The following is a 26,889-nucleotide window of genomic DNA, read 5'->3' on the forward strand; positions in this document are numbered from 1 at the left end:
TATAATTTAACGAGAGAACAACAATTAATGGCTAAGAAAGAAGCGACTTATGTCATGTTAAACATCGAAAAGTTAGAAAAATTGCCTTTTACTGAGGCTGAAATACCATTTGCTGAGTGGTTAATACACGGGGTCATTAATCTTCCTATTTCAACACTTCAACTCACGTCCTTTTTAAAACACATTCCGGTAGGCAGATATGAAAGGCTAGGAGATAGTTACATCCATGTGGTATGGGAGCTGCCCTTCTTGTACAAATGTCTCAGTGGCATGAAAGAGTTCTTTCTTAGCGGTAGTGAATGTGAGACTTCTGTCACCCATTCGATGGTTTGAAAACAGCTGTCCTTGCACGGGGTGTGTACCGCTTTGGCAGCAAACTTGGCTTGTTATCTGAAGGGAGTTCCAGTCCCCTTGATTAGACCTGCGTTCCAGGTGCTTTCAAATGGCAACTATGTTTTCCTCAATAGTGAAAAGTGTTGTGGGATGCGAGGAGGAATAGTTTATGTTGTTTTGGTCTCTAAAATTGTTCCATGCTGTGGGAACTTACTTTTCCCCCCACAAGACAAAGGGAAGTAGCTGAGATTTGGCCCCATATTGCTACTTCTAATGTGAATTTTGACAAGTTGAGCTGACTCAAGGCTTTATTATTCCAAATACATGTGACGCTCACATCTGCACGCGAGACCTATGCACTTCAGGTGGCAAGGTCATCAGCAGAGACACATTCCCTTTTAAAAACCAACTTTCCGAGACACTTTGGTGAGCTCATGGGACGAATATTTAATGCATCTAGTACTACTAGAATCGCAAATTTCTTTAAGGCTGTTGGTTCTGGTTCCATTCACACCTTCTCCTCTATATTCAGTTTAACACCATCATCCATTCACTCAATATTCTCCAGTATTTTCGTGGGATTTCCGATAACTTTGGCTATAAAAGGTGGCATTTTGCTATTGCTACTTTTTCTGCGCAATGGCTGACCCGCCGCAACAAGGAGGAATAAAAACACTCCCACCTGCGCAGCTGTGTAGTGAACGCATGATGCAGTACTTCGGAGCAACACTCCAGGTGCAATTGGAGTGTCACTGGTCTTTGTCATTCAGAACGGTTTTGCATTCTGTGCAGCTCGTGTTTTGGTGCCTGTGGTGCTCGTTCGAATATGCACTGAAGGTTTGTCTTTCTATGCAGTGCTTGCTTTCATTGGACGCTGATCTGTTGATGTTCTCGGTGAGGGTTAATTACCGGACATGTGCATTGTGGGTGCGTTTGCTACGCGAAGCTGCTAATGAGTTGCCCTTTCTGGAGGATGTGGCTCTAAACTCATTATTGGGCACACCACGGAATGCTGTTGCCTTGGCTGAAGCTCAGCCTATGGAACACGAATGCTCCTTTATTCTTCTTGGCAATGAGTTTTCTACTTTACCACCTGCTGAAGTAGAAGATTTCCTGTCTTCAATTGTCCCGGATTCGATTGGCAACTTCCAAAATGACTAACTCTTGAAATTTGTTTTTTTTTTACGCCACAAGTTAACATTTTTTAATTGTCCTTTTATATTTGCTCAAGTGTCTTTTTTAACTTGTCATTATTGACATTGTTTATATATATATCTTAGGTTGAATTTTAGTAGCTTTTACACATAATTAGGCTTTTAAACCACCTTTAAACCGGCAAGGGGAGGGTGTTGTATAGCCATTTTAGTTATAGCTCCATGTTTAGCACACTAGGCCTGCCACTGTGCACTTTAACCTAGATATATTTCATTCAGCTTCATTTATTATTTTAACAATTGTCACATTTGCTGTCTTGTTTTATTTCTCTCTATCTAGCTGTTCTTTGTCTAGGCCAGAATTGTGTTCTTAAAGCAAGACATTTCATTCACTCTGTGCTTCTCTCAATGCTGCGCTAAACGTGGTAACATTTTATCTCTGGTATTCAAAGAAACATACACGTCCTTAGGTAGGGACATTTTCTCAGCTTTTTTATTATAAAACACTTCCCTGTCCCATACACGTTAGAGGAAAATTCCAGCCAGATGATCACAACTGTATGCTGATTGCTGAATGCTTCGCTACAGCTGCTTATGCAGACTTCAGGCCTTTGCTCAGGTATGGGGATGATGTCTTCCCAGGGGAACCTGAAGGGCAGAACTAGAGCTTAACATGCATAGTCTATTGACTTTAGTGACAATATGGTAGCGTTTTTTCTATGCTTTACTCTCCTTGTCACAATTTTAAGCCTGTCAAGCTTTATCGTTCTGGTTATTGCAGTACATGTTTTATTGTCTAAGAAGCAGTTGCCTCATTAAAACCTTATTGAAACATATACTTCCTGTACTTGTCCTTGTATATGTGAGACTAATGTAACTGAGAGAAACGGATGAGATCTGAGTGACCACGATTTCCCTGAGGAATCAATTGTGTCATGTGCTCGGCTCCCCAATCACCCATGCTCTTGGGTAGAGATGAGGCACTGCTAGTTAGCCGGAGAAAAACCCAGATTGGAGCGACAGTTGTCACCTGTAGTGGGTTAAGACTCAGGGGGTCATTCTGACCCCGGCGGTAAAAGGCGCTTACCGCCGGTCAGAAATCCTCCATAATCCCGCCGCGGTCGCTGTAACCGGCCACGGTCATTCTGACCCACAGCAGCCAAACCGCCGAAAATCCGACAGCCACAACAGACCGCCAGACCAGCGGTCGGCGGAAAAGTGGAGGTGACCAAACCTCCACCGTCACGCCAACAGAAATACGCCCATGCCATTCTGACCCACGAATCCACGCGGCGGTCTTTCAATCGCGGTTTTCCATTGGCGGTACACACCGCCGCGGTCAGAATACACACAAACGAACAAAACTCAGCAACATTGGACGATTTGAATTCCACACACCTGATACACATACACACACCACTCCCACACACACAATACAATATAAAACACACACCCACATCACCCACAAACCCCTTTGACCAAAATCCAAAAAGAAGCACTGAGAGACACAGCAGCGATCATAGAACACCATCACACAGAGGCACACTACACCATCACCCACACAATATCCACACACAAAACAACACACACCACCACACTCAACACACTTAACTACACATACTCCACCCCACACATCATACACACCACTCCATGGCACCCCAAAGACACCCCCGCTTCTCAGACGAAGAACTCAGGGTCATGGTGGAGGAAATCGTTCGGGTAGAGCCCCAGCTCTTCGGCACACAGGTCCAATACACCAGCATTGCCCGGAGGACGGAGCTATGGCAGAGGATTGTCGACAGGGTCAACGCTGTGGGACAGCACCCCAGAAATCGGGAAGACATCAGGAAGCGATGGAACGACCTACGGGGGAAGGTGTGTTCCATGGTATCTAGGCACAACATCGCCGTGCAGAAGACTGGCGGAGGACCCCCACCTCAACCCCCACAATTTACAACATGGGAGGAGGAAGTCTTGAACATCCTGCATCCTGACGGCCTCGCAGGAGTCGGCGGAGGAATGGATTCTGGTAAGTTGAAGCTTCAATACTGCTTCCCCCCCACCTGCATGCCAAATCATACCCCAACCCTCACCCCCATCCTCGAACCCCACCCTCACCCCCACCCCCATCCTCACCCCCACCCTCACCCCCACCACCATCCTCACCCCCCACCACCATCCTCACCCCCACCACCATCCTCACCCCCAGCACACCTATTCCCTGCCAATGTCTCACCATCACAACCCACACATCCCAAAACCTAGGCCTGCATGCGTCCACTAAGCATGGACACCCATCACCAAAGCATGCCCAATGCATATACACATCCCCCCCACAAGCCACCCTCACCAAAGCCCCCACACACGAATGCCAGCACTTGGGGACACGGGAACCCACAGATACACCCATATGGCACACATTGAAACTATAACCATACCTCTATACCCCTGCAGGACCCGACCGCCAACACACCGCCACGGAGGGCCCAGAATTCTCCACACCCCCCACCCAAGAGGCCGTCAGCGATGACAGCAGCTCTGTCGACCTGGACACTGATGACCAGCCCGGACCATCGGGGACCTCTGGACAGTCGGTTCCCCTCAGACAGCCACAGGCCACTACAGACCCAAGCCCCTCCGGGAACACCAGCACAGCTCCCACCCAGCGGGCCCATGCCTCTGTCTCCAGGCCGCGTCAATCAGCGGTGTGTCTACCACTACAGGGCACCCAGGATAACCCACCACCCCAACAACAACAGGGACCTGGGGGCAGTGGTAGTGGGCACACCGGCCAGGGGGCAGAGGCCCAGGGAAACAGGGGAACTGGGAGGGCAGCTGTGCGACAGGGGGGGACGGGCCCAGGGAACCCACTCTCCACGAGGCCCTCACCACCATCATGGGAGCATACAACCGCTCCCAGGAGACGATGGCGACGGTACTGGCCAGGTTCCAGGAGATCCAGGTACTGCAGGAGGAACACTCTCGGGGGTACAGGGAGGACATCAGAGCCCTCACCTCCACCCTGGTTACCATGGTAGGGCTGCTGCAGGAACTCATCAACACCAGGACGGACACTCAACAACAACAAAGGGCCCCTGCCACTAGCCTGGACCAAGAACAGCCAACCACCTCCGCCGGCGCTAGTGGACAGGAGGCCCCCGCACAACAGCAGCCCACCAGACCCCCACCTCCTGCAGGAGAAGAACCACCCCGCAAGAGGGCCCTGAGATCTCGCAAGAAGACAGAGTAGGATGTCAAGACCCCCGCCAGCAAAGGATACCACCTGATGTCATCCCACTGTCCCACATTGTCACCCTGTCCATCCTTGAACTGCCCATGCTCCATCTCTCCACAGGCCTATGGACAATGCACCTGTGTGACTGTTACTCTGGACTCTGCCATGGACATTCCTTCACCATAGCCCCCACCCACTTGAAACCACCCATCCCATTTTGAGCACTGAAATAAACACCTATTTTGCACAAAACTATCTGGAGTCTGGCTGTGATTTCAAAATATTGTAATTGACATGACAGTGCAAATATGTCCTTGTACATAGTGAAGTCAACAAACAGCTGCCACAAAGCTGTAGTCCATGGGGAAGCGAAGCACAGGACTCGTAGTGGGGACCCCAGATCTGAAATAGGGAGGGAAAAGCCACAACTCAGTCATCATACACTGGGGCAAATAGACAGGCAGCAGAGATGCAGGAGAGTAGTTTACATTTACTAAATTATGTTTGAATTGTTACCTGTGTCCTATTGGAAGTACTGTTCAATGATTCTGTCCCTGTTGTCTGTTTCAGCCCCGTCGTCTTCCTCCTCGTCACTCTCCACAGGTTCCACAGCTGCCACAACACCACCGTCTCGACCATCCTCCTGCAGGAAAGGCACCTGGCGGCGCAAAGCCAGGTTGTGAAGCATGCAGCAGGCCACGATGATGTGACACACCTTCTTAGGTGAGTACATTAGGGATCCACCTGTCATATGCAGGCACCGAAACCTGGCCTTTAGGAGGCCGAAGGTGCGTTCGATCACCCTCCTAGTACGCCCATGGGCCTCATTGTACCGTTCCTCTGCCCTGGTCCGGGGATTCCTTACTGGGGTCAGTAGCCACGACAGGTTGGGGTACCCAGAGTCCCCCAATAGCCATACACGGTGTCTCTCTAGCTGTTCCATCACGTAAGGGATGCTGCTATTCCTTAGGATGTAGGCGTCATGCACTGACCCAGGGAATTTGGCATTTACATGCGAGATGTACTGGTCAGCCAAACACACCACCTGGATGTTCATGGAATGGTAACTTTTTCTGATCCTGTACACCTGCTCCCTGTCTCTTGGGGGAACCAAAGCCACATGGGTCCCATCAATGGCACCAATGACGTTGGGAATATGTCCAAGGGCATAGAAATCACCCTTCACTGTAGCCAATTCGCCCACCTCAGGGAAAAGGATGTAGCTCCTCATGTATTTCATCAGGGCAGACAACACTCTGGATAACACCTTCGAAAACATGGGCTGAGACATCCCAGAAGCAATTCCCACTGTTGTCTGAAATGACCCACTTGCCAAGAAATGGAGTACTGACAGGACCTGCACCAGAGGGGGAATCCCTGTGGGTTGGCGGATGGGGGACATCAGGTCGGGCTCCAGCTGGGCACACAGTTCATGTATAGTGGCACGGTCAAGCCGGTAGGTCAGGATAATGTGGCGTTCTTCCATTGTCGACAGGTCCACCAGCGGTCTGTACACGGGAGGATTCCTCCTTCTCCTCGCCAAACCCAGCGGACGGTGCCTAGGAAGGACAACATGGAGCACACAGTCAAGCAACCCACAGGTACGTACTCACAGCTTGCACAGTAAACGATTCTCTATGCAGTGAATGGCGTGTATGAGTGGCTATGCAAGGCCTAGGCCTGTGTGACGCAGTTGAAATTGAGCCATGTGGACCCTCGAAATGGCGGCTGCCTGACCTGTGAAGTGTGACAATGGGATGTGAGGTCAATGCGCTGGCGTGGCACACCGCGGCGGTCGGCGGTCGAAGACCGCGGCGCGAAGCCGCATTGGTTAACATTGAAGCCTATGGGTTTCAGGAGCCAATGGCGAAGGGCGCCGGCGGTACGCACCGCCGCGGTACGCACCGCCGCGGGCGTGACCGCCATTTTCTATCTACTTATTCACTCGCGACTTGAACTTTCACAGGAGAGGACCTATACTGCAAGTGTTGCTGTGACCTCGGTCTGGAAAGGACAATGGCTGCTGCGCCTGGGGAAAGGGCCCCTGCCTTCACTGGAGAAGAGTTGGAGAAACTTGTGGATGGGGTCCTCCCCCAGTATGCGCTACTCTACGGTCCTCCAGACCAACAAGTGAGTTTAATTCAATATGGATTTGGGGCCACTGGCTGGCTTGGGGGCCTGGCGGGGGGCATGGCGGGGGGCATGGCGGGGGGCATGGCGGGGATGGGGGGCATGTTGGGCCTGGCGGGGGCATGGCGGGGGGCATGGCGGGGATGGGGGGCATGTTGGGCCTGGCGGGGGGCATGGTGGGGGGCATGGCGGGGATGGGGGGCATGTTGGGCCTGGCGGGGGCATGGCGGGGATGGGGGGCATGTTGGGCCTGGCGGGGGGCATGGCGGGGATGGGGGGCATTTTAGGCCTGGCGGGGGCATGGCGGGGGGCATGGCGGGGATGGGGGGCATGTTGGGCCTGGCGGGGGCATGGCGGGGGGCATGGCGGGGATGGGGGGCATGTTGGGCCTGGCGGGGGGCATGGCGGGGGGCATGGCGGGGATGGGGGGCATGTTGGGCCTGGCGGGGGCATGGCGGGGATGGGGGGCATGTTGGGCCTGGCGGGGGGCATGGCGGGGATGGGGGGCATGTTGGGCCTGGCGGGGGGCATGGCGGGGGCATGGCGGGGATGGGGGGCATGTTGGGCCTGGCGGGGGGCATGGCGGGATGGGGGGCATGTTGGGCCTGGCGGGGGGCATGGCGGGGATGGGGGGCATGTTGGGCCTGGCGGGGGGCCTGGCGGGGATGCGGGGCGTTGGGCCACTGGCAACGAAAATGCAGACAAACTTGAACATGGTATTTCTCCCTCCCTGTACGTGTCACATAGGTCCGCGCCCATGAGAAGATCGGGATTTGGCGTGCCATCGCCAAGGAAGTCCGGACCCTGGGGGTCCACCATCGACGGGGCACCCACTGCCGCAAGAGGTGGGAGGACATCCGCCGCGGGACCAAGAAGACCGCCGAGTCTCTGCTGGGGATGGCCTCCCAACGTAGGCGGGGTGCCTGCCGTCAACTGACCCCCCTGATGTTCCGGATCCTGGCGGTGGCCTACCCTGATTTGGATGGGCGCGTGAGGGCAGCACAGCAGACACAAGGGGGTGAGTACAAGCATAATCTACTCTGTTGTCGCGCAGTGGAGGTGTCTGGGTGGGGGAGGAGGGCTGTGGGTCCCCCTAGGCCAGGGCGATATCTGTAGGCTGGGCCCCCCCGTAAGCCCCTGTGTCCCCAGCCACCACCCTCAGTAGTGTGCCAGTACAGCCATCCCTGGGCCGTGTCATCCATGGGTGCAGTTGTCAACTCTAGGCGTGTAGGGCATGTTCCACGGAATGCGTAGCGGACCCCAAGTGCGCAACTTAGTGCAGGGGGCATCTGTGTCTGTCATGTCCGCTAACTGTACCGGTGATCCATGTACTCAAAATCTCTTTATTTCTCTCTCCCCCCCCCTTTTTGTTTGTCTTTCTGTGCTTGTGTGCATCAGCATCATCAGGCGGAGGAGAAGTGGCATCGGGGCAGGAGGGTGCTGCATCTCACATGGCCAAGGAGGGCCATGCCACAGAGTCTGACTGGACCAGTGAGACGGAGGGCAAGCGGAGCTCCACAACGGGGACGACTGGACCCTGCAGCGACACGGAAACGTCCTCAGAAGGGAGCTCCCTTGCGGGGGTGGCACCATCCGTGCCCCCCGCCATTACAGGTACAGCCGCCACCCAGCGCATCATCTCCGCCCTCCCAGCAGCCCCTCAGCGTTTGCCCCGTGCCCGCTCTGCCAGGAAGCCGGGCATCTCCTTCGCCCCAGGCACCTCAGGCCCTGCCCCTGTTACCCCCGCTGCCCTCAGTGAGGAGGTCATTGACCTCCTCCGAACGCTCATTGTTGGGCAGTCTACCCTTTTGAATGCTATCCAGGGGGTGGAGAGGGAGGTTCATCGCAGCAATGCGTACCTGGAGGGCATTCATTCGGGTCAGGCTGCCCATCAGCGATCGTTCCAGGCTCTGGCCTCAGCACTGACGGCAGCCATTGTCCCTGTCTCCTGCCTCCCTCTACTAACTCCCTCCTCCCAGTCTCCTGTTCCTCTGCCTGTCCCACCCACACCATCAGACCAGCCTGCACACACCTCAACACCCAAGAGCAGCTCATCCAAACATAAGCACCACAGATCACGCAGACATTCACACGAGCAACATTCCGATGCAGACATGCCAACAGTCACTACCACCTCTGTGACCCCCACCTCCTCGTCTCCCTCCTCCCTCCCTGTGACGTCTACACTCACACCTTCATTCACCTCACCATCAGCCAGTGTTTCCATCACCAGCACACCCTCCAGTACAGTCCGCACACGTGCAGTCACCACCCCCACTGCCATTTACACGTCCCCTGTGTCCTCTCCCACTGTGTCTGTCACCCCCTCTTCCACACCACACAAACGCAGCCACCCACCCACCCAACAGCCATCCACCTCACGACAGCCTCCCGCTCCTGCACCTGCACCCAAAGACAGCAAACTTGTCTCGCCTACAACCACATCCTCTCCCTCCACTCCCATTCCCACTGTACCTACCACTCTCCATTGTCCCAAGAAAATCTTTCTCGCTACTGCTAACTTCTTTCCTGACCCTGAGCCCCCCCCCTCCATCTCGTCGGGGTAAAAAGAGCACCTCAGCCACCACCAGCCCTGCAGCACCCTTGACAAAGGTGCAGGGGTATTGGAGTCCACCAGCCCACAGGTCCGGATCCTCGCCCAGCAGCAAGGGGACAGCCAGCCCACCCCCTGGGAAGAGGAGCAGGAGGCGGAAGGGCAGGCGCAGGAGCCCTGAGTCACCATCCCCCAAGGACACTAGCCAGCCACCGTCACCAGCCACAGCTCCAAAGGGAGGAAAGGGCCACAGACTCCCGACTAAGGAGGGCAAGGGCAGCAAGGCGGAGAAGTCAGGCAGCAGGCCTGCTGCCCATGGAGGACCCGTCACAGCTGCCCAGGAGGAGCCCACAACCCCCATAGCCGCTGCACAGGGAGGAAGCGTCACAGCTGCCCAGGGAGAGCCCACCACCCCCATAGCCGCTGCCCAGGGAGGACCTAGCCCAGCTGGCCAGGAGGGCCCCACCACCCACAGCCCAGGTGGGCATTGAAGGAGCACCATCCCCGCTGCCCAGGAGGGCACCACCAGGCAATGAGCAGTTGGCCATAGAATGGCCGCCGTCTCCAGCACCGCTCCGCTGGGGCCTGCCGTCTCAAGAACCGCTGAACTGGGCCCTTCAAGGCAAGAACCGCTGAACTGGGCCCTTCAAGGCAAGAACCGCTGAACTGGGCCCTTCAAGGCAAGAACCGCTGAACTGGGCCCTGCCGTCTCCAGCAGCGCTCCGCTGGGGACCGCCGTCTCAAGAACCGCTGAACTGGGTCCTTCAAGGCATGAACCGCTGAACTGGGCCCTTCAAGGCAAGAACCGCTGAACTGGGCCCCGCCGTATCCAGCACCGCTCCGCTGGGGACCGCCGTCTCAAGAACCGCTGAACTGGGCCCTTCAAGGCATGAACCGCTGAACTGGGCCCTTCAAGGCAAGAACCGCTGAACTGGGCCCCGCCGTCTCCAGCACCGCTCCGCTGGGGACCGCCGTCTCAAGAACCGCTGAACTGGGCCCTTCAAGGCAAGAACCGCTGAACTGGGCCCTTCAAGGCAAGAACCGCTGAACTGGGCCCTTCAAGGCAAGAACCGCTGAACTGGGCCCCGCCGTCTCCAGCACCGCTCCGCTGGGGACCGCCGTCTCAAGAACCGCTGAACTGGGCCCTTCAAGGCAAGAACCGCTGAACTGGGCCCCGCCGTCTCCAGCACCGCTCCGCTGGGGACCGCCGTCTCAAGAACCGCTGAACTGGGCCCTTCAAGGCAAGAACCGCTGAACTGGGCTCCGCCGTATCCAGCACCGCTCCGCTGGGGACCGCCGTCTCAAGAACCGCTGAACTGGGCCCTTCAAGGCATGAACCGCTGAACTGGGCCCTTCAAGGCAAGAACCGCTGAACTGGGCCCCGACGTCTCCAGCACCGCTCCGCTGGGGACTGCCGTCTCAAGAACAGCTGAACTGGGCCCTTCAAGGCAAGAACCGCTGAACTGGGCCCCGCCGTCTCCAGCACCGCTCCGCTGGGGACCGCCGTCTCAAGAACCGCTGAACTGGGCCCTTCAAGGCATGAACCGCTGAACTGGGCCCTTCAAGGCAAGAACCGCTGAACTGGGCCCTTCAAGGCAAGAACCGTTGAACTGGGCCCCGCCGTCTCCAGCACCGCTCCGCTGGGGACCACCGTCTCAAGAACCGCTGAACTGGGCCCTTCAAGGCATGAACCGCTGAACTGGGCCCTTCAAGGCAAGAACCGCTGAACTGGGCCCCGCCGTCTCCAGCACCGCTCCGCTGGGGACCGCCGTCTCAAGAACCGCTGAACTGGGCCCTTCAAGGCAAGAACTGCTGAACTGGGCCCCGCCGTATCCAGCACCGCTCCGCTGGGGACCGCCGTCTCAAGAACCGCTGAACTGGGCCCTTCAAGGCATGAACCGCTGAACTGGGCCCTTCAAGGCAAGAACCGCTGAACTGGGCCCTTCAAGGCAAGAACCGCTGAACTGGGCCCTTCAAGGCAAGAACCGCTGAACTGGGCCCCGCCGTCTCCAGCACCGCTCCGCTGGGGACCGCCGTCTCAAGAACCGCTGAACTGGGCCCTTCAAGGCATGAACCGCTGAACTGGGCCCTTCAAGGCAAGAACCGCTGAACTGGGCCCTTCAAGGCAAGAACCGCTGGACTGCGCCCTTCAAGGCAAGAACCGCTGAACTGGGCCCCGCCGTCTCCAGCACCGCTCCGCTGGGGACCGCCGTCTCAAGAACCGCTGAACTGGGCCCTTCAAGGCAAGAACCGCTGGCCCTTTGGCAGACGTGGCAGGGCAGGATCTGTCTTGGGCAGGGCTGCAGGATGTCCTCTGGCCAACATGCCTCCTCCAGTGGCAGTGGAGTCTGTTATGGACTGTTTGGACTGTGGCTTTGCTCTCCCCAGGATGGCCCAGTGGGCAGGCTACCCACTGTATGGACTGCATGGACTGTGGCTTTGCACTCCCCAGGATGGCCCAGTGGGCAGGCTACCCACTGTATGGACTGTATGGACTGTGGCTTTGCACTCCCCAGGATGGCCCAGTGGGCAGGCTACCCACTGTATGGACTGTGGCTTTGCACTCCCCAGGATGGCCCAGTGGGCAGGCTACCCACTGTATGGACTTTATGGACTGTGGCTTTGCACTCCCCAGGATGGCCCAGTGGTCATGGAGTCCCCTCGTGGATCTGGCGTCGTGTACTCAAGTGGCTGAGGTGCCCCCCCTTCCCTTCCCCCTGAGGTGCCTGTCCTTTTTTCTTTCTGATGCCCCTGCAGTGTTCTCTCCGTGGAGTTCTTGTCGTGGGACTGGGCCTTGCCCCTTTGCTCAGGACCCCTGTGGTCCACGGACAGTGGTTGGACTACATATAGTAGATGTATATATTTTGTACATAGTTTATTTATTTATTTGGATTACTGCTGTCCATTTTTCAATATATCTGCCCGTTTAAGATCTCTTCTTTTGGTCTTTGCATTATTTCGGAGGGGGGGGTTTGTGGGTTGTGACAGTGATCTGTGGGAATGCATTGATGTGTGTGTTGTAGTGGGTGTGGGTGGGTGTGTGCCGGTAATCTTTTCCCTCCCCTGTGTCGTAGGTGCAGTACTCACCGATGTCTTCCGCGCCGCCGGGCGTGCTCCTGGTACAGGAGCAGGTATAGGAGTGCGGGGATGACTTGTAACTCGGGTTCCATACTGCCGGAATCTCGCGTGGAGTATGTGGAGGTGAGCGTTTTCCCGTTCGTAGTCTGTTTCCGCCGTGTTTTTATCGGCGGGGCTCCCGCCCCGGAAAAGGTGGCGGATTGGTGGGTCGTTATCGGGTAGGCGGTACATTGTCTCCCGCCGGGCTGTTGGCGGTGACCGCCAGGCTGTTTGTTTGTACCGCCGTGGCGGTCAGAGTGTTGAAGCGGCGGTCTCTGTTGGCGGGAACCGCCAGGGTCAGAATTCCATTTTTTGGACCGCCAGCCTGTCGGCGGTATGGTCGCGGCTTTAACACCGACCGCCAGGGTTGGAATGAGGGCCTCAGTCTCCTACACCGCAGGTGATTCTGCTGCTCAAATCCAGTAGTTTCATTAGAATAATGACAGCCTAAGCGACAAACCCTCCTAGATCCCCCAAATTGACATCCACACCAGTCCAGGACATCCGTGCCAGACAACCCAAGAAAATGTGACCTGCACAATATAAACATATAAACAAGTGAATCAAAATAGTTAACAACAGTCACAAAATGAGTTTCTTTAAAGGCGATTGATCTACTGGGGAACCTAGGAACAGTACATCAACTTTTAAATGCTACTAATTTTTTGTTGCACTCTGAATAAGAGTGGCTCTATAAATATGTTTTTGTTGAGTATGGAACTTTCCTTGAGCCACTGAAGAATAAAAATTGGACAGTAACCCTTTTTAGCTTCAGTCCTTCACTTAGAATAGTGTCAACCACGTCTACTTCTGGAATTTTGCCTTCATAGAACCTCGTAAATTAAAAAAAAAGGGGGTGCTTCTCCCTTCCCCAGAAGGATCACCAACATCAAACCACTCAAATGGGATGTGACTTGGGTGTGGGAAGGTCATGTGTTCATGTGGGTCAATGTAAATTCAAATCACATTTTCTTAAAAAAAGATTTTGTTAAAAATTATTTGGGGGAGTGACAGGGCTCGAATGGACTGTGCATATGCCCAACTCTCTGATCATTACTGCTGCCATGTTCAGCAAAGTCAATGCAGGTATGCCTTTATAACTGTAGGATATAGTACTAATATGCCCAACAGAATTAACCCTCAAGCAGTACACACCGTTTATCTTTGTCCAGTACAATGAAGGCCCATGAAAACTGATGAAGATTCTAACAATCATCTGCCTCCAGGGATTTCACAAGAATTCAGATCACCAAATGGGCTGCACAGAATTCTAAAAAGGTCCAGGCGTTTTGTAGCTGAGCCACCGTTTTTGTTTGTGGTCTTCAGACTTTGAAACACGATGGCTACAAACACATTGCTGCGGTCTCTTTTAAAAACTATACCTTAAGTATATCACTTATTTTCTATCTCTTTCTATGTTTCATATATATATATTTTTTTAATACTTATTAGAAATTTAAATGTCACATTTAAACAGATGACATCCAAATGCTCACTGGTCTTTCTATAGTATACACAAATTCAAAATATTGTAATATGCATTAGGAATACACAACATGTTTTCAATCATCTCCCTCTGCTCCAGTAGCAGGTACCTAACAAATGTCCATATGTTACATCAGACCACAATGTGGCTATCAGTTATTGCAAATTTTACCAGACCCATCAACCAACATGCAACTAAGTGCCTCTCAATGCAAATCCATTTAGGAGTTTGATGGCTGTTGATACATTCATTTCTGATCTTTTAAAATAATTAAAATCTCATGAGTTAGACATCCATATAACATAATATCTATGTCAAAGTGCACTGTATTTCAGGCGTCCGACCCTCTGCTCAGACTGCCGTATTCCTGAACAATCTCTGGTCAAATGTCAATCAGACATCTTGGACATTTGCTCATTTTGTTTGATAAGTCTTAAACTTTTGAAGGGTCCTACTGATTCCCATATTCAACCTTTGGCCAAGAACAACCTCCCCTTGTACCAAAGGTCCTACTACCGAAGATCTGATGCATTATTTCTCATGGAGTACGGATATCTCCCTATTAAGCAATATGATAAACAGTTTAACAAAGTATAACAATAACAGCAATAATAATAACAATAGCAAATATTTTTAGAACTGTAGCTCCTGTCTCATGGATGCAGGCTCAAGACCCTGTAAATGCTGTTATTCAAGGCCAATTAGACTTCTTTTATTAACCTTAGAAGGATGCAACACCAAGTGAAAATGCCAAGATTCAACCAATTATTTTCAGCGTGTCTGCCTATCTGCGCAGCAGTCTGCATTCCAGGAACCTTTGGTTTTGGTAGGGTATAAATATACTAAGGAATATATATTACAAAGGAGTCATTTTGGTTTTATAAAAGCAGTATATCACAATAATATCTACACGTCTATTTACAAGTAAAAATATCCGTTTTGCAAAAAAAAAAAATGTGGTTTCAAAAACTATTAACACCAATATAAATTATTTTCAAACACTCTAGGACAGCCCACGCTTAATTCTTCATAACAATTTCTAAATTTCTAAACAATTTCTAAACACTAAAATAAATCAGAGGCTTTCTGAAACAAGCAGTAAACGTTCTAAATCACTTAGGTAAACGCCTGAAAGTTTATTTTATATTGTGTATGCAACAACATTATTACCAATAAATTGTAACTCCCTGCAGCAATGCATTTTTAACTCTTGACTGTTTTTGTTTCTGGAGTAACACGACTAATGAATTGTGTCTGTTAGGTGTCACAGACACTAAGCAGTAAATTCAATAATCTCATATTAAGTTTATTACATTTTCATCATTTAACCTCCTGCAGGCTCCCTGACGTCTATTCTGATTTGTATTAAATTGGGCACCAATGCTAATGAATGGCAATAAACGTTCTTGTCAGTACATTTTTCATTCATTAAGCACATTATCCTCTTACTGAGCTGTAAATGAGTAAACATTAGTTTTGTCAAGACAGGATGAGAACCATTTTTAATTACAACCCTCAAGCCATTTGCAGCTTTTTAATTTTTTACCTTTAATTTTTTTGGACGGATCTAAGAAAGGTTCTCCCATTGAAACGAAAACATCTGCATCATGGGGTATGTCTTTGGGCTCCAACGCTTCAGTGCCGTCTTCAAGGAACACTCGTCTTGCAGCCATGTTCAGATTCAGCTTTTCAGTGCATTCTTCCAGGAGCTAAAACAGGTAAGAGATTATGAATAGCATTAACAGTAAATAAATCCATATACATTTTATTAAGCATCACACCTACTGTTGTCTTGAGTTTTAAATGTACTAATGCGTTGACATATTTACCAACTATATTTGCTTTTACAATAAGCTATGCAAATACTTTAACTCTGAATGCAATAACACCAACGTGTTCATAACAGTATTGTATTGCTATGCTAACTCAGTATTTCGTAGCGAAATTTGAGGTTTGCTGCAGAAAGTAGCACTAGAGAACACAGAAACACGTGACTTAGCACAGAGAGGTGTCAGCTTTCACTCTATTTTAATAATGTTTGAACATAATATATTTGCCTGCATAACCCTCTGTCGACCAGGTCTAATGCAGAAGGAGTATGAGTTTTTAGTCATTTTGGGTTTACACCTATGCAACCAGGGGTGGTTCCTCCATAAGGGCGGAGGAGCATCACCCCCCGCCAACAGAGTAATAAACTTTGTTTATTATCCTTTTTGTGGAAAAGGGGTGGGGTCTCAGGGGTGACAAGTGTGAGGGGGGTGCTCAGCACACCCCCTCAGAGCACATGTATGTTTGGCCAGCTGTCTCGGGCCGACCAAACACACATGCGCACAGAGCTCTCTCCAGCCCAGTAACACCCAGCAACACAGTTGCCCGGATGGAGAGAGCCTGCACAGGCTCCCACTCTGCCTGGGAGCGCCCTGGCTGGCCACTCCCAGCCAATCCTGAAGCTGATTTTAGCAGCGTCAGGATTGGCGCAGGGCAGGCTGGGAGCCTGTGTCTGCAGGGAGAGGAGAGAAGAAGCATGGCAGTGAAGGCGGCGGTGGCACAGGTAAGTAGATTTTTTATTTTATTAAAATTTTTAATTTAATCCCCCATGCGCCGCCCGCCCCTTCACTGTCGCACGAGCCGCGACTGCATGCAACACTCTATACTTAAATGTTAGCACACTCAGAAATCATTCATTTAAAACAGACAGTACATTTTATTAAAAACTTACTCTGTTCATTGTGGAGGCAGTGACTTTGACCGACAAATGTGTTGTTCCATTCTTATAAGCTCGTACTCGGATTACCCACGGTTGTCGTTTAAATACTGGAGGCATTTCGGATGATTTCAGACACTTTCGGTGCTGTTTTAATAAAAATCTGCCAAAAAAGCAAAAGGATTTCGTACACACAAAAATTTAAAAAATGTGCAATTTGTAACATGTTTTGATAATAAGAATTATAGGCACGCTTAATATATTTTAGATACATGTTGGTTTTCGATATTTTCATTCTGAAAGTGAAATAAAACGATGTGCAAGTCACATGTTCATGCCTTTGGTCAAAATCTAGATGGGGTGTTCACCTTAAGCTGGCCAAATCAATATTAGACTTTTAAAATACCTACATAAAATAAATGTGCATCCAATGAAAATAATGGACATAGTGATCGTCCTGAAAATTGGGAATAGATCCAGCACTTTGACATCCCTTCTTATCCCACTTGCAACTGAGCGTCATCTATATGTCCCCGTAAGTAGATAATTTGATGAACACAAGCCTGAGGCAACAATTGCTTTAGTTTCCATAGTTTTTACATCAACTTGGGTAGGTTTCACTCCTCAAAATTAATTTTGGCTCTTGGTAATACCTGCTTACAAGATTTGAAACAATGAAACAACTTTGCTACATTTTAAAACAAAAACAGTTTACCTAATCATGACTCCAGGAAGAATTGCATTTATAATTACGTAGGTTGTAGGAGATCATACATTACACGCACCAGTCCTGATATGCTAAAAAGAGGTTTCTATTTAAGTTATCAACATATTTAAAGAGATAAGAAAAATATTTCAATTAAAACATAATCACATACTGCTCTGGGCTTTTTCCAAAAACTGTAAACGTGAACATAGACAGTAAAACCCATATTAAATTATTAACGTGTGGGGCAGTGCATGTCGTACATGCATCAAGAGCCCTAAAGAAAAAGTGAATCTTGACAAATTTGGCCTTACAATAAAGTTGCGGCCCTTTTTGACAGTTATTTGCTATTTTTTAAACTACATATTTGATTTAAGTAAAAGAAGCCCGGTGAACAAGAGCAGTTTAATGATTTTTGCTGTCTCCCTAAGGTGAAAATTTGCCACCTTCTGTCCATGAACAATATCCTTTGCCTGCTCTACTTCCTCACTACAGAAGGAGACTTTGTGGACAATTAGAGGAGGACTAGGGGCTGTCCTGCTAAGAATATTAACAAAATGTGAGCCTGATGGACTATTTAATAAAGCATTCTAGTTCTTAACCAGAGGCATTTATAAAACAAAATGGAGTAGTGTGTGCTATAATGGCACCCCTTCTGGCTAGCAACCAACGTGAATTACTATTGCACTGCAAAGAGGTCCACAGGTTTCATGCTGCAAATTCTCTTAATTAGTAAGCAATGCTGAGCACACACTGACAGACACTTACGTATGTCCATAATCGACAGATCTAAGCATGGTTTCAGCATATTCATGCACAATACATTTACAAACAGTTACACTAGCTGGAACTTATTTGCTTAATCAATGGGTACCCAACACACTGAAATAGATCTGACCCTCCTGAACTTACGTAGAAATCAGGTGCTATTTTAAGATCAGAAGGGCAGAAATACAAGCTGGGTAGCTCTGTCACAATTACAATAGGTCACATAAAAATTATCTCTAGTGAGATTCACCTGGGCTCAAACAATGGCATGTCCCCTTTATTTCCTCATGTGCCCTTCTAAGATGAGGTTAGTTTGTTTTCTCATCTTGTTTGTTAGTGCATATATTTAGTAGTCAGGTGTCTTTTCATACACATCTTACTTTACTGCTGTGAAATATTGTGTATGTTTTGTTCAGTTAAAATTATTTACCCCCAAAGTACATGAAAAAGCAACATGTGAGCTTTTCCCCATTGTTTACACCCCAAATGCAACCAAGATTTAGAGGACAGCATAAAAGAAACGCTGAGAATTTAAAGAAAAATGTAATGTGCCCTCATCCATCACAAACAGCCAAGGTGAGAAGTGCTTTTCTCCTCATCCACACATTTCATGTGTCTGGGACAAGCTACTCCGCCATTACATGCATGCTACCATTCAGCTCACAACCCAATAATATACTTCATATTATATAATGGAAATACCAACAACCTGAATATGCCCCTTCTAGTTGTGGCTAACAGGGGTGACTGTTCCACAAAAGGCCAATGATAGATAGAAGAGATAAAGTACCCCGCCGGTCATCATAAGGATATTGCACGTCACCAAGGAGTTTCATAACCATATAGAGGAACAAGGCCGAAGGCTGAGTTCCCTCGTGAGGGTATAGAACTCCGAGGTGACTTGCAACATCTTTATCATGTACGCCAGGGATACCTTATCCCATATAGTACATGGTCAAGCCATCACCTTTCCCACAAACAGCTTAAAAGCTTGGTGCGTAGCTCTTTCAAATGAAAGAGCAAGGATGTTTGCAAACATGAAGAATAGAAATAAAACCTTTAGTGCAAAATTAAACACATAAAAACTGGTCAGTTATTTGTTGCAAACATATTAGAGACAGTTCAATGCAAGTCAGTTTAAAAGCAAAAGTTGCACTAGCTGGTAATGTATAGAAACATGCAGAAAGATTCTAGATTTTCTCTATCTAAGGAGTGCAACAAATAAACATGTTCTCTCTGGTTGTCATTGTAAATTAAACTATAGAGCAGAAGAAAGAAAAGCAACCATTTGTTTTAGTTTAAACAGCGACTTTCAATATTCTCTGTGACCTGACCTGCCTATCACTGTCGCTGTTGGCTCTGTCAGCAGGCATTGTGAGGTCAGAATTCGACTGAAGTAACTTTTAATAGTAGAGTTCTGCCATCTTTTCCTTATACTCGGCAATTCGGTGTGTCACAAATCGCAGATTATGAAGAATTTTGAGACACATTTATATAGGATTACAGAATCCTATATATTATTATTTTAATAAAAACAGACTCAAAAGAAAGAAGGCCAGTTATTCACCTGACAGGAAGTACTTAAATACAACTTCTCAGGTGATGACCATTCTGAGAAATAGTGCATATGAAGCAAATGATGGACAGGACAGCAATTACACTTATAATAAAACAAATACAGACAAAGCCAAATACAAACCCAGGCTTGTTTGCATGGGAGTAGCTTGCTCATTAAAATTAGGGGGTGTGGCCTACAGATTTCCCAATAGTCTCACAGTCATATAATGTTGTACATTATATAACAAGCAGGGTACACGAGAGGGGCTTAAGGGGCTGTGAAAAGGGAGAAGAATACGGATTGGTAGGTGTGGTAAGTGAGAGAAAACACAATATAGTGTAAAATAACCAAAATGTTTGAAGACTTTCCAGAGAGGGAGACAGTGTATGTGTGTTTTTGTGTGTCTGTATGGAAAAACTCTTGGTGACATCCGTCATACACCTCACCATACCCGACTCCAATCTCCTGTATCCAACTAATTACCAGAAAATTCATTTATTGGGGGTAAGGAGTGTAACACCCCAACAGCCCTCTCCCAGAAGCTACGCCCCTGCTGTTTGTTTAATCAGTGCTGTTTCTCAATATGATCAAAATAAACTAGTCAAACAAATGAAATAATAAGTTAACTTTTTTCAGTTTCTTGTTCACATTTAGTACACATCCTCCATCAAAGTGTACCACAGGGCAATGTAAATATTTTCAAAATGTTTTTTATAATGATCAGAAAAGGTGCAGAACCAATACATTTGTCTATGACATGTTCACATACGGCATTTTCCTCTAAACCAGGGAAAACTCGAACCTGTCAACATATTACTAGGGTCGGAGGCGAGCATGAACCTTCTTCACACCCAACAAAGCACTGGCTGCTCATACTAAATAACAATATGTACAAAGCAAGCCTCCAGTGACCCGCCTTTTGGGGGTTTTGAGACATTTAAGAAGAACCGGAACAGCCCCAACGAAGCATTTGAAACCCGTCAGTTTGTTGTGCCAGACGGGCCCGTAAATGCATCCGTCAGAAAGTGGCTGCGAGGGAGACAGTTGAAAGCAGCACACAACAGCTTTGATTACCTGAGCTGACCCGGCGGGGCACTCGCAGGTCTGCTGCTCGCGAAAGGTGACACGAGACAGGAACTGTTCGCGCACTTTGATTTGCAGCCATCGCAGTCTGATATTCCATCACAGCTCCGAACTGGTTTTGTTTGATGTGTGGAACAATCTTCATATCCTGACCTTTTTGCTATTACTGCAGATTGGGGACGAAAACGAACGCCGAGCTGCCTGGGTCCGCAGTGAGATTTGTTTTCAGCTTCCGTGCCTGTCGTCTTTGCGTAGGGGGATTTGTAGCTTCTGATGATAGACAAAACCAGAAGACGACATATAAACGCGCTGTTTTATTCAGTGTCTTCAGATAAATACTCATACTAAGCAATGTATTTACAGTAGAGTGCCAAAAATGCTCTCGAAATTCAAATATTTCAAAACAAAAAATGGCAAAGGCCACGGCCCTGCTTTGGAAACGTGTCAATGCGTGAAAAGGGTTGAGTAAAGCGTATTATTTTTTTCATGTATTTTGCAAGCATCATCATACCTAGATAAAAGTAAAAACATTTGTTTGCCATCTATTTTTCCTTGCAACAGTGTGGTGTTACTTATGCTAGGTGGACCTTCTAATCGAGTATTGAAATTGATAAATCTTTACAATAATTATTTACTGCAAATTCTCCCAGTGTTTTGATTTTCTACTTGCATCTGGATGTGCTGTGCTAAAACCAGTGATCAATTAGAAAGAGCTTACCTCACTCATTGGTGCCATATAAATGGATGCATTCATTCACTGAGTGATGTGTGGCTTTTTAAACATCCACATTAAAATAAACTTAGTTTAGGTCTTGCCGAAAAGGATTATAACCTGGTCTGGATTAAGTTCCTTAATTATTTTTGCATTTGGGAAGACAAGTCTACCACTATCCTTTTATTCCACTTAACGTAAATATAAATCCTGTGTGGCTGGTGCATGTGTTTGGAATAAGGGACCACCCTTCAAAACCGGCAATAACAGGCACAAAACACGAAGCTAGTTAACCATGGTGTATAGGAGGCTGGCTCACTATATAGCCTACAAAAACTATGTGCACTGTGAAGAGAGTCCAAGCAACCCCACGTTGGTTTACAAAGGTAAAACCTAGACCACCTAATGCTCTAATTTTTGTGGTAGCTTGGTCGAGCAGTTAGGCCAGAAGTGCTAAACATTTGTTGCACTCACAGCATCAATAAATGTGGCCACCCACTCAAAAGAATACCTCAAGACTAATTTACAAAAATACTATGGATTTTTGTGAAATTTTTAAGACCAAAATCATCAAAATTGGGTAAGTACCTTTGAAGTTATGATTTTTCAAATTTTAGCAAAAGTAGACTTTTTTTGCATAATTACACACAATATGAATCAACGGGAGGAACTTTAAAAATGTATATAAAATCTGGTAATGCATTTACCAATGTCTCCTTCTGCTTTTATGTTGAGGTCTTCGAGGTGTCCTGTGGGCCAGTCGGAGAAGTTCAGGCAGTTCCTGGTTCAAGCAGGTGTGCAAAGTCTTGGAGCTGGTGCCGGATAGGCCTGGGGGACCACTTGGAAAAGCACTGCACAGGTGGACTTCAAGGTGAGTCTGGTGGGTCCCCTTGGACTGTAAAAGTCACAAGGGGTGGGGAACCCTTAGAGTACGGCAAGTTCTCTGGTGCAGGGGCCAGGGAGGCCGGATGCAGAGCAGATAGGTCAACCAATAGCTGTGCGTAGAGGGGCGACTGGAACCAGAGGGCAGGTCACTTGGAGGCTGGAGTGTAGGTCAGCAGGGCAACTCTGGGGGTGGTTCTTAGGTGTCCTAAAGTTCCTAGGCTGGTACTTGCTTCTCGTTCTCAGAGAGTCTGGAGTGGACTTTTCTTCTGGGTGTCTGACATTGACGGTCCAGTGCCCCTGGCTATTGCACGGCTCAGCAACTGGAAGTCACAGTGCCAACAAACTTGGCACACTTGCAGGGTTTGTCCTCCAGGTTTGTTGGAATGAATTTGGTCCAGCTGCAGTGTCCAGTTCATTGGTCAGAGGCTGGTCAGTGAACTGGACTTCACTGGTTTCTGCTTCTTAGTTGCAGGGAGGATGCCATCACTCTGGAGGGAGTTCCTTGGCAATTTTCAGAAGGCTGGGGGTCCTTCAGTGTTTTGTAGAGTCTATCTGATGTTCAGTCGACCCCTCAGTGGTGATTGGCGAGTCCTGGGTTCAGCAGGCAGGGTTTGGCACCTTCTTCTTGGTGCAGCAGGACTTCAGTTCTCAAGCCTTGGGTCCTTTTTGTTGCTGGCCTTCCTGTGTCCATCAAATCTGATGTGCAGGTCTAAGGATACCCACTGAATACTGCATTTAGTGGGCGTTTAGGGGAGTACCAAGCAGTGGTCAATGGGCCATCTACCTTAGAGGTGGTTATACCCACTATGTGACCACTTCCTGTGGGAAGAGGTGACATCCCTAACCCTGATAGGCTATTTTCCCAGCATGCAAAATGGACGAAAATGAAATGGAGCGGTCACCTCACCTGCAGCACCTTGGGGGTTGCGAAGGTTGGGGGTGACCACTCCTCCTGGTCTTTGTGCATTTTCACGAGGGTGCTTCCACCAAAAGTAGGGGTTTGCATTTGGGATGGCCACCTGCTGCCAGCAGCAGGGCTAGGGGTCGAGTTTCAAGGGAAGCAAGCCCTTTGAAGCTCACAGACAGGGCTGTGCACATTCCAGGGGCAGGAGGTGCCACACCTCTGCCCAGGAAGGGCTTAATTTTCTGGTCCCAGAGAGCAAAGGCCCTCACCCTAGGAATTTAGAATCTTGCGTGGTGGTGGCAGGCTGGTTAGGACTGGTCAGCAACCATGCCAGGGTTAGTTAGATTTGCAGGGGTCACCTCTAAGGTGGCCACTGGGTACATGTTGCAATAAATTCAATATTGCTACTAGTTTGGATTTATTGTTCTGAGTTGTTTGATACCAAACAATCCAGGGTTCTGAGTGGCCATCATGTAGCTGTGAAACTCGTACTGACCAGTGTCCAGCACATACCTGCACATGGCTGCTCGGTACACTTACTGTTTCCAAGAATTAGCAAGGCCACAGTAGGGGCATATTGCTCATGCACCTATGCCCACACATGAATTATAGTGCACCCTACCTCAGAGCTGTAAGGCCTGCTAGAGAGGTGGCTTACCTATATTGCATGAAGTGTTAGTGGAAAAATCATACAGGCTGTGTTCCATGTCATGGTTTCACTTTTGTTTTGCACCAAGACAGTGCTGTGTGCATTTGGATGCAGGGTCCCTGAGGGTGACACAACCTGTGCTGCAGCACTCAGGAGCCTTCCCTTAGTGCCTCAGGCCCTGGGTACCACAGTACCATTTACTAGGGACTTACAGTGGCAGCTAAAGGTGTTGTCAATTGTATCAATAGGTTTTGCAAGTTTAGGGAAAGAACACTGGCAATGGGGACCTGAATAGCAGGATCCCAGTGCATTCCAGTCCAGGTTGCATCCAGAAACCAGGCAAAAAGTGGGGGGGTACTGCAACAGGGTGCTAGTTTCCCAAACATGGGTAAACCCGGAGACCACCATTCATGACGTACATTCATGAACAAGTAGTAAACTGGGGGCATCTATACTCAAATGGTTCTTATTTGCCACCAGACTATATATTTTGTAGACCTCTACTTACAGGAGGTGACAGAAGTAAAACATCAGCATTTCAGATGTAGTGTAACATTGGCATATTTTGATAGCTATTTCATGCCAAACCTACATTCAGGATTATTCCTGAATGTCCCTAGGATGTATTGCAATAAGGTGACTTGCTATTCCCAAAATGTAGTGTGTGGGTAGTGTCCCCTAAATGGAATGTAGTCAAGCAACGCCCCTACAATGGGGGGGCACTGTGCTGGCTGTTTCCCCACTGTGTAGTGCAATCTGCTAGGTTAGTATCCCTAGTATTTAGTGCAGTGTACTATGATAGGGCCGGATTTAGGCTTTGGCAGATAATACTCTGTCCGTTAGGATGACAAAGGGCATTACCTCCAAAACCTTGACAGGCTACCATCTGCCAAATTTAAAGATGACCCTTAGCCCAGCGGTCATCTCTGTACCTTGAAAGGAACCACCCTCACAGTAGTCAATCGCCAGAATTAGTGGACTATCACTGTCTGTTTTCATGGCTAGTGACCAAACATTTTTAAACTTTTTTTGTTCAGAAACAAACTCTCAAAGCTGGACTTTGTTTCTGAAAAACAAAAACTAACGACCCTCATGCCCTAGGTGTTTTCATCAATGGTATGGAGGTAACTATTTGTTTTTTCTCTGTACGTTGCCACGCGATTTTACTCAGCAGTGACAGAGAGAAGAAGGATATTACACAATCCACCCTAGATAGAGTGGGCAGTGTAATGGCTTTCCCGCAATGTCCTCTGCTCTGTTGGGTCGAAACTATCTGTTAACAGAGGCAACAGGGGCTTCATCAACGCAAACCTTATAGTCTGCCCGTCTCTGACTGAGGGCGGTGGACTGAGAGTTTGGCAGACAGGATACTCCATAGCATTTGCCAAACCAGGCCCTTAGTCTGCATAAGGTGCAGGCTGGTGTACTGGATTAGTGAAAATGGCAACAGAGCAGTCGAGTTGTGCACCTATAATGCAGTATGGTGTGGTGGGGCATACAACTGCTTCTAGGGTGAAGCGTGGTTACTTAATACCATAGTGTGATGTGTTAGCATCCCTAAGATATAGTGTGTGTCTAGCAAATGCCAATATCATGGACTGTGGCATGAGAGGTTAGTGTGCCTACAGTGTATTGTGGTGTGGTTTGGTGTGTAAACATCTTTATGGTAGGGTGTGGTGTATCAGTGTATTGGAAATGCATTGCAGTGAGTTAGAGCCTCTATGATTCCTGTTATTTGTTTGGGAAATTGTCCATAGTGATCAGAGAAGTTTGTTAGTGTCTCTAGGATGAAGTGGAATGTCGTCAGTAATGCTGTAGAATAATTACGTAGGGTGGGTTAGTGGAACTTGGATGCACTGTAACATAGTGAATTTATGTTTCTTCAGTTATAGAGCAGTGTGGTACAGCATGTCAAAGTATCTAAGGTGCAGTACAGTATGTGGTGGTTTAGTACAATGTGATGGTATAGTTTCTGTAGAGAACAGTGTGCTTTAAATGGTTAATGTCCCTAGGGTGAAATCCAGTGGGGTGGATGGGTTACTGTCCTTAATATTCAGTGTAGTGGATTGGATACATTTTCTAGGACGCAGTTTATTGGGTTACAGTGGAAATGACTGAAAATGATAGACAAAGCACTTTTTGAGTACATGTACTTCGTTAGCATGCCAACTTTTATTTGAAGTAAAAATGGTGACAGATTAGGAAAACGTTTTGGGAGTACCTGTTTGCTCTTACTATAGAGAAGTGATGTGTGTTTAAGCTACTTGATATTTCTAATTTAGTGAATTCACCTGTTAGGTTATGGAGAGAGAGGGGCTGTCTTGATTTGAGATGTGATTGAGATCTTACACTTCCTTAGTAGAAGGTCCAAAACCAAAAGTTTCACAGGGGTTGATCCTACCTCTCTTTTGTTACACTGCATTAGCAGGAAGGGTATCTTTCGAGACTACCACCTAAACACGGTTAAAGGAAAAAGAAAATGAAACCCCACACCAAGGTTAAGTAAAAAAAGAGATATATGGAACAATAAATAAACTCAATTAAGAAAATTAAAAGGAAATCAGACAACACCTGCAAAAGTTAGACAAACAGATCTCTTATCAGATTTAGTGGGGGGAAGCAGTGGCATTACATCCACTGGAAATAGCATAAACAATAAAAATGTCAAAATGTCTTTACGGAGGTAAAACGTAGAAATCAGCACCTCAGATGGTGCACCTGCAGCACATGTAGTCAGGCTAAAACAGGATGCCAGTGTTGATCAAGATTTCAAAATTTAAACAAAGAAAACGTTATGGAGAAGGAAAATGTCAAGTGGGGCCGGAGTTGGTGCCAGTTAAAGTTTTCACTTTGGAAGTAGCAACTTTTATGGAGCTCGAAACAGAACAGTAGGATGAAATTGAATGCTGTG

At 48.3% G+C, this 26,889-nt stretch overlaps 1 protein-coding gene across 1 annotated transcript in view; it reads right to left on the bottom strand.

The window, feature by feature from the left end:
- Positions 1–26,889, bottom strand: part of DCDC1 (doublecortin domain containing 1) — a 1,098,140-nt gene that overhangs the window by 1,000,565 nt on the left and 70,686 nt on the right. The window contains exons 3-5 of the mRNA XM_069223476.1: positions 20,820–21,098; positions 16,729–16,876; positions 15,556–15,718 (exon numbers count right to left, since the gene is read on the bottom strand). Coding sequence (XP_069079577.1) covers positions 15,556–15,718; positions 16,729–16,876; positions 20,820–21,098 — 590 coding nt within the window. The remainder of the gene's footprint in view (positions 1–15,555; positions 15,719–16,728; positions 16,877–20,819; positions 21,099–26,889) is intronic.

This window comes from Pleurodeles waltl, chromosome 3_1 (genome assembly GCF_031143425.1).
Source record: "Pleurodeles waltl isolate 20211129_DDA chromosome 3_1, aPleWal1.hap1.20221129, whole genome shotgun sequence".
In the NCBI taxonomy this organism is placed as follows: Eukaryota; Metazoa; Chordata; class Amphibia; order Caudata; family Salamandridae; genus Pleurodeles; species Pleurodeles waltl.